Consider the following 6846-nt stretch of genomic DNA (forward strand, 5'->3'; position numbering starts at 1 on the left):
AGGGAGACGCAAGAGGGAAGAGATATGGGAACATATGTATATGTACAACTGATTCACTTTGTTGTAAAGCAGAAACTAACACACCATTGTAAAGCAATTATACTCCAATAAAGATGTTAAAAAAAAAAAAAAGAGTAGCCCCTGCTAGCTGTGACTAGAGAAAGCCCACACGCAGCAATGAAGACCCAACGCAGCCATAAAATAAATAAAAATTTAAAAAGAAAAGAAACAACAAATAAGGTCTCCAGATTTCTTTCATCCCTTCATTACAGTCAATGCAATACTTCAGAGAACTCAATAAGAAAACTGAAGGATGATATATAATGGTGAGGATTTACTTCACTATTGCATAATCCTTCCAAGAAATTCCATCATTCTATTTTCTTATATTTTAGTGTATTTTAGCACTATTGGACATAACTGATGAGTAATGTTGGAATAATTGCTAGGGGGATGAAGTAGCAAAACATTTCAAAATACATTAAAATAAGATCACAACAATCCCATATTTCTTAGATTTATAAATGGGACCAAGTCACCCATGTGGAAACTGCAAGATAAAATGAGTTTTATTCCATTTAAAAATATAAGTAAATTTTCTCTTTGTTCATTCAAGTTAAAATTTTATTTTAATTTATAAGAAATTATAAAAGTCATAAAACAATAACCCTTGCAAATAATTAGAACTGCTTCAAAAAGAAATTCAAAAACAAAAATTGGGTACACTGGATCCCTGATGGTATACCAAGGGTTAATATTCTATTTTGTTTAATATTTGAAGTATATCACTATTCCTTTCTACATTCCAATAATGGAATACAGTCCATTATTTCTTTTTATATTTCATATGTACTTTTCAGACACCATATACCTATATTTGTAAAAAATCCAAATTGAAAATATCTGTCTTTTAACAAGAGGGTTTAGTCCTTTTGAATGTATTGTAATTACTAAAATATCTAGGTTGGTTTCCTTCGTTTCACTTACAGTTTCCACTTATTCTAATTTTTACTTGCTTTTCCCCTCTCTTTCATTGTTCTTTTTTAGTCTGATCTAATATATATATATTTTTTCTTTTCTATTTTCTTGCCTTCAAAAGTTTAGAAGTTATACATTACTTTCTTCTAGCATTTACTCATTAAATTTTACCATTCATATTTAACTCAACAACACTTCTAAAAAATAAAAGGATTTTAGAACACCGGTCTGGTCAACTGATAAATTATTTACATGCTATTGTTTCTCAATATTTTATTTTTGTTGTTTTTATACTCAACAGAATAAACATTGCTACTACAGATCTTCCTTGCCTTACAATGAGGTTATGTCCCCATAAACCTAGTGTAACTTGGCAATATCAAAAGTTGAAAATGTATATAATACCCCTAATCTACTGAATATCATAGCTTAGACTAGCCTACCTTAAACATGCCCAGAACATTTACATTAGCCTAGAGTTGGGCAAAATCATCTAATGCAAAGCCTATTTTATAATACTGTTGAATATCTCATGCAGATCACTGAATACTGTACTAACAGTTGTTGGGTACAGGATGGTTGTAAGGTTGTTTACCCTGGTGGTCATGTGGCTGACTGGGAGCTACGGCTCACTGCTGCTACCCAGCATCACAAGAGGGTATCCTACCACACATCGCTGGCCCAGGGAAAAGATCAAAATTCAAAGTACAATTTCCAGTGAATGCGTATTGCTCTTGAACCAATGAAGTCAAAAAATCATGAGTTGAATCACTGTAATTTGGGGATCATCTGTAATTTATACATATAATATTTGTATAAACTTACCCATATCTTAACTTGTTTCCTCCCAGAACTGCTTCTCCTCAAGTTCCCCTGTCTGAGTTAAAGGTACTACCAGATATCTAGTGCCTCAGGAAAAAAAACCTTTCAGTTTTTCTCTTGATTATTCTTTTTCTCGTACCCATAATCCAATCTAACAGCAAATCCTGTTTTGGCTACAACTTCAAAATACGTCAAGAACCCAATCATGTCACTTTACTTTCTATTTCCAAGCCGGTATAAGGCACCACAATCCCTCACGTGGAGAACTGCTAACTGCTCTCCTTGACTTTACTCGTCCCTCCTCCCCAACCCCCTCTGTCAACATTTCCACTGTAGAGCAGCCAGGGGTATACATGAAGCAAATCAGAACATGTGCTCCTTTGCTCAAAACCTTCCAATGACTCCATCTCAATTAGAATTAAGGAGCTTTCAGGACCTCCCTGGTAGTACAGTGGTACAGAATCCGCCTTCCAATGCAGGGGATGCAGGTTCAATCCCTGGTCAGGGAACTAAGATCCCACATGCCAAGGGGCAACATGCCACAACGTGCCCACGTGCCACAACTACTGAGCTCACACACCTCAACTAGAGCCTGCGTGCTGCAAACTACAGAGCCCACGCACTCTGGAACCTGCGCGCCACAACTACAGAGGCCATGCGTCCTGGAGCCTGCAAGCCACAACTAGAGAAGAGAAAACCCACCGCCACAACTAGAGAGAGGCCTGTGCACAACAACAAAGAGCCCACACGCCACAATGAAAAATCCCACGTGCCTCAACAAAGATCCTGCGTGCCACAGCTAAGACCTGACGCAGCAAAAAATAAATTAAATAAATAAATAATAAATGAATAAATCTTTAAAAAAATAAGAATTAAGGAGCTTTCGATAGCCAGTAAAGCCAAATAACCTGGCACCAACTACCTCTCTGATATCATCATCTCTAACTCTCTGATCTCTATTCATCCTGGCAAATGCTATCCTGTTCTGCAGACACTAAACACTCCGGCCTCAAGTTCATGGCACAGGGTATACCATCTGGCTGGAATATTCAAAATCCACTGGCCCCCTCCATTCAGATCTGTGTTAATTGTAATACTGACCTTAAAGAGGCTCTTTCCTGATCACTTTCATAAACAGCACCACATTTCATTCTCTTTTGCCAATAAAATACAGTCATTATATTGTTAGCAGTTGCAACCCCAGCACACACACACAAACCTGGCATATGGTAGATGCCAAATTAATACTTAGTGAATTACTACATAATATATGATTAAAAGACGACACATGAAATTGATGTAGAAAGAATAACAAATATCTAAAATGAGAGAGGCAAGGATTGGATTTTTGGAAGAAAACCCAAAAAGCAACCATTTAGCTCTTATCCGCCAGGGTGATATATGCATCTGAGGCATGAAGGCCAATTATTCTTGGTCACTTCCAAAGTTCTATTAACTCTAAAAAAAATTCCTAAAAAATCTCAAACATGCCAACATCTGAACTAACTCCCTGGGATCCAGTTCCTCCCAGATTACAGTAACGTCTATGCTCACTAACTCACCTGGGTGGCTCTGACTTTGGGACTCTTCCTCTAACATCCATGGCTCTTCTTGCTCCAATTTGAAAATCACCTCTGGTTTGGTAACACAATACCCTGTGAATGGAAAATGACACAGGACTTGGACCAGGTGGCCTGAGGTTCAGGACCTTGAAAGGAGGACGAAGTTAGCCTGCACGAAACTAAATCCACTGGAACATTTCACTGGGGAAGAGAACACAAGTGTTCTTTGTAGTGCCCGAAAGGGATCACCTTTGACTCCTGAATTTCAAATCTATAAATTATTAATCTCTACAAAGAAACCACCTATATCAGCAGCTAAAAAGGAAACAAATATCGTTTGGAGTTACAAATTATACAATCCCTACCCACTGAGATGAGGTGGCTATAGTTCTTCAGCATCACGTCCCTGTCCAGGGTCCTCTGAGCAGGGTCCAGGTGCTGCCACTCCTCCTGAGTGAAGCCCATAGTCACATCCTCAAATGACACTGGCCCCTGAAACAGCACATCTGTGTTCAATCTACAGTGACCAGAACTGGATAGCATGCAATATGTTGGGGATCTAACACCTGGTCATGTTCACAATTAATAGTTGAAGAGAAAACACAATGTAGGATCCCTTCTGTCAGTACTATATGTTGTGGGAAAATGAGGAATCATGGTATAAGGATTTGCCAGTGCATTAATTTCTTAATTCATACAAAAAGTATAGGAGTTCCTGCCAGTGTTCCAGGAACTGTCCCAATTTCTGGGAATACAAAGAAAAATAAAAGATTAATCCTGCTCTCAAGGAGTTTATAAGCAGGTCAGAAAACATATTTAAACATAAATATCTGCAACAAATTTTATAGAAGCAATGCTAAAAAGTCTCTGAAAGGTAAATGGGTAATTGCAAAGGGGGAAGAAACGTTAAGTTCTATTTTGTATTATCAGGTTGAGTTTTACTGAGGAGTAAAGTATTAAGTCTTGACACATGAATCACATATTCTTTACAAATATGGGCCAACGACATAAAAAAGGCATGGAAGCATTAAAAAATACTTGATAAATTTGAAAACACATGGCTCAAAAAAAAAAAAGAATACTTGCTAAGTTAATGGAACTATACAGTAGGAGAAAAGGGTTTGAAATGTATTAAGATAAAGCCTCACAGACATAATTAAGAGCAAGATTATAAGCAAGATTACAAGTTATTGTGGATATGTCCTCCAGCCTAAGAGTTTCAAAACATTTGATCAGGGCTTCCCTGGTGGCGCAGTGGTTGAGAATCCGCCTGCCGATGCAGAGGACATGGGTTCGTGCCCCGGTCTGGGAAGATCCCACATGCCTTGGAGTGGCTAGGCCCGTGAGCCATGGCCGCTGAGCCTGCGCGTCTGGAGCCTGCGCGGACATGGGTCCGTGCCCCGGTCTGGGAAGATCCCACATGCCTTGGAGTGGCTAGGCCCGTGAGCCATGGCCGCTGAGCCTTGCGCGTCTGGAGCCTGCGCGTCTGGAGCCTGCACGTCTGGAGCCTGCACGTCTGGAGCCTGTGCTCCGCAACGAGAGAGACCACAACAGTGAGAGGCCCGCGTACCGCAAAGAAAAGATCACACTCTGAAAGACACCTCATCACTGCTCAGGACTGCTCTGATGTCGACATTTTAAACTGGAACGTCCACAATACCTGTACTTCTCTGCCACTCCTCCTGTTCAACCACATGAAATCTCCTGTTCCTTGGCCTCCTCCAGTTTCTCACTACAATCCTCCCTGGTATTTTTAGCGCTACATTCTTCCTCATCCACCCAAGATCCTTAACTTGAGCCACTCTACTGCCCACTATCAATTCTCTGGCCCTCCTGCGGCACACACCCGTCCTTCCCTCTTGTGTAGGGATGATCCTTCCACTGCTGCGCTAGAGGCCATCCTCTGTAGTATTCTCAGAAACCCTGCTGTTAATTACCCTCTCCTATAATTACAATCTCTCCGCTTTATAGGAGTTTTTTCCATGCCTACAAACATGTTCGACTCTCACTTATCTTTCTTGTAAAATCCTGAGATTTATGCCACCTCAAATTAATTTATTTTTGCCCTTTTCCTTCGGTTACTATATCTTGGTTCTGAACTGACCCTAATCCCCAGAGTCCCAAAACATGACAGTAGTCCACTAGTCAGACTGGAAGTCTTTGGGGTTTTTTTGTTTGTTTGTTTGGTTTTGGCTGTGCAGCGCGGCTTGTGGGATATTAGTTCCCCGACCAGGGATTGAACCCGGGCCCTCGGCAGTGAAAGAGTGGAGTCCTAACCACTGGACTGCCAGGTCAAGTAATAAAGGGGTCCCCACATCTAACGCAGAGTAGGACTGGAGATTACTTCCCCAGTCCAGAACATACAGTACACATTTTAGTACCTGGCGAATCCCCGTATCCGTTCTCTGAGCTCACTCTGAGTGAGGACTACGGTGGAAGGGCTAAGGGGACACCACTGGAACACCCATCCCCCTTCGCCAAGACAGGACATCAATGCAACTAGACATCTTTGGGGAATTGCAGAGATTAATGCCACCACACAGACTTGAATGATGCCTACTACATCTTCATTGAACTCAATTATTTGGCGAGTGCAAAAAAAAAAAAAAAAAAATTTGATCATTTACCCCTTAATTAAAGTTTGAGCACTCATCCAGCATGGCTATTTATATATTTATATGTACATGAAATCTCATTCTTATTTTTAAAACACAAATATCTGAACATCGATATGCTAATAATTCCTTCCCACATTCCAATAGCTTTTATTGGGTACTCCCTGGGGCAGTGTTGTCAAAGTGTGGTCCATAAGTCAACAACATCAGCATCAGTTGGGAACTTGTTAGAAATGCAAAATTCTCGAGCCCCATTCCAGACCTACTATGATAGCCAGTGTCCAAGATGGTCATCACCTCCTCCCCCAATGCCCTTGTACAATCCTGTCCCACATTAAATAGGGCTGACCTTTGTAACCAATAGAATGTTGCAGAAAAAAAAAAAAAAATAGAATGTTGCAGAAATAACAGAGTATGACCAACGAGGCCAAGTCACAGAAGAACACTGCTGCTTCCACTTTGTTCCTTCATGGATCACTTTCTCTGGGTAAAGCCAGCTGCCATATCATGAGGACACTCAAGCAGCCCTATGGAGAAGTCTACATGGGGAAGAAATGAGGCCTCCTGTCAAACATCAATACTAATTTGCTAGCCATGTGAGTGAGCATCACAGAAGCAAATCCTCCAGCCCCAGTCAAGCTGTCAGATGGCTGCAGCCTCATGAGACTCCTACGTGAGACAATAAGTGTTTCTTGTTGCCTTTAAGCTGCTAAATATTGCAGTGCTTTCTTATGCAGCATTAGATTAAGGCATCTACAGAAACAGATACTCTGGGCATGGGACTTAGCGAACAGTGTTTTAATAAGCCATCCAGGTATGAGACACCAAAAGCTGAAAAACCAGTGATCTAGGGAAGTCTAAAACAAGGA

General features: G+C 40.6%; 1 protein-coding gene across 1 annotated transcript in view; it reads right to left on the minus strand.

Moving 5' to 3' along the window:
- Positions 1-4740, minus strand: part of LOC102975633 (putative zinc finger protein 487) — an 8316-nt gene extending 3576 nt beyond the window's left edge. Inside the window, 4 exon segments of the mRNA XM_055081191.1 lie at positions 271-283; positions 3343-3455; positions 3728-3854; positions 4547-4740. Coding sequence (XP_054937166.1) covers positions 271-283; positions 3343-3455; positions 3728-3827 — 226 coding nt within the window. The 5' untranslated portion in view covers positions 3828-3854; positions 4547-4740.
- Between the last annotated feature and the right edge of the window lie 2106 nt (positions 4741-6846).

Source organism: Physeter macrocephalus, chromosome 20 (genome assembly GCF_002837175.3).
Source record: "Physeter macrocephalus isolate SW-GA chromosome 20, ASM283717v5, whole genome shotgun sequence".
NCBI lineage: Eukaryota > Metazoa > Chordata > Mammalia > Artiodactyla > Physeteridae > Physeter > Physeter macrocephalus.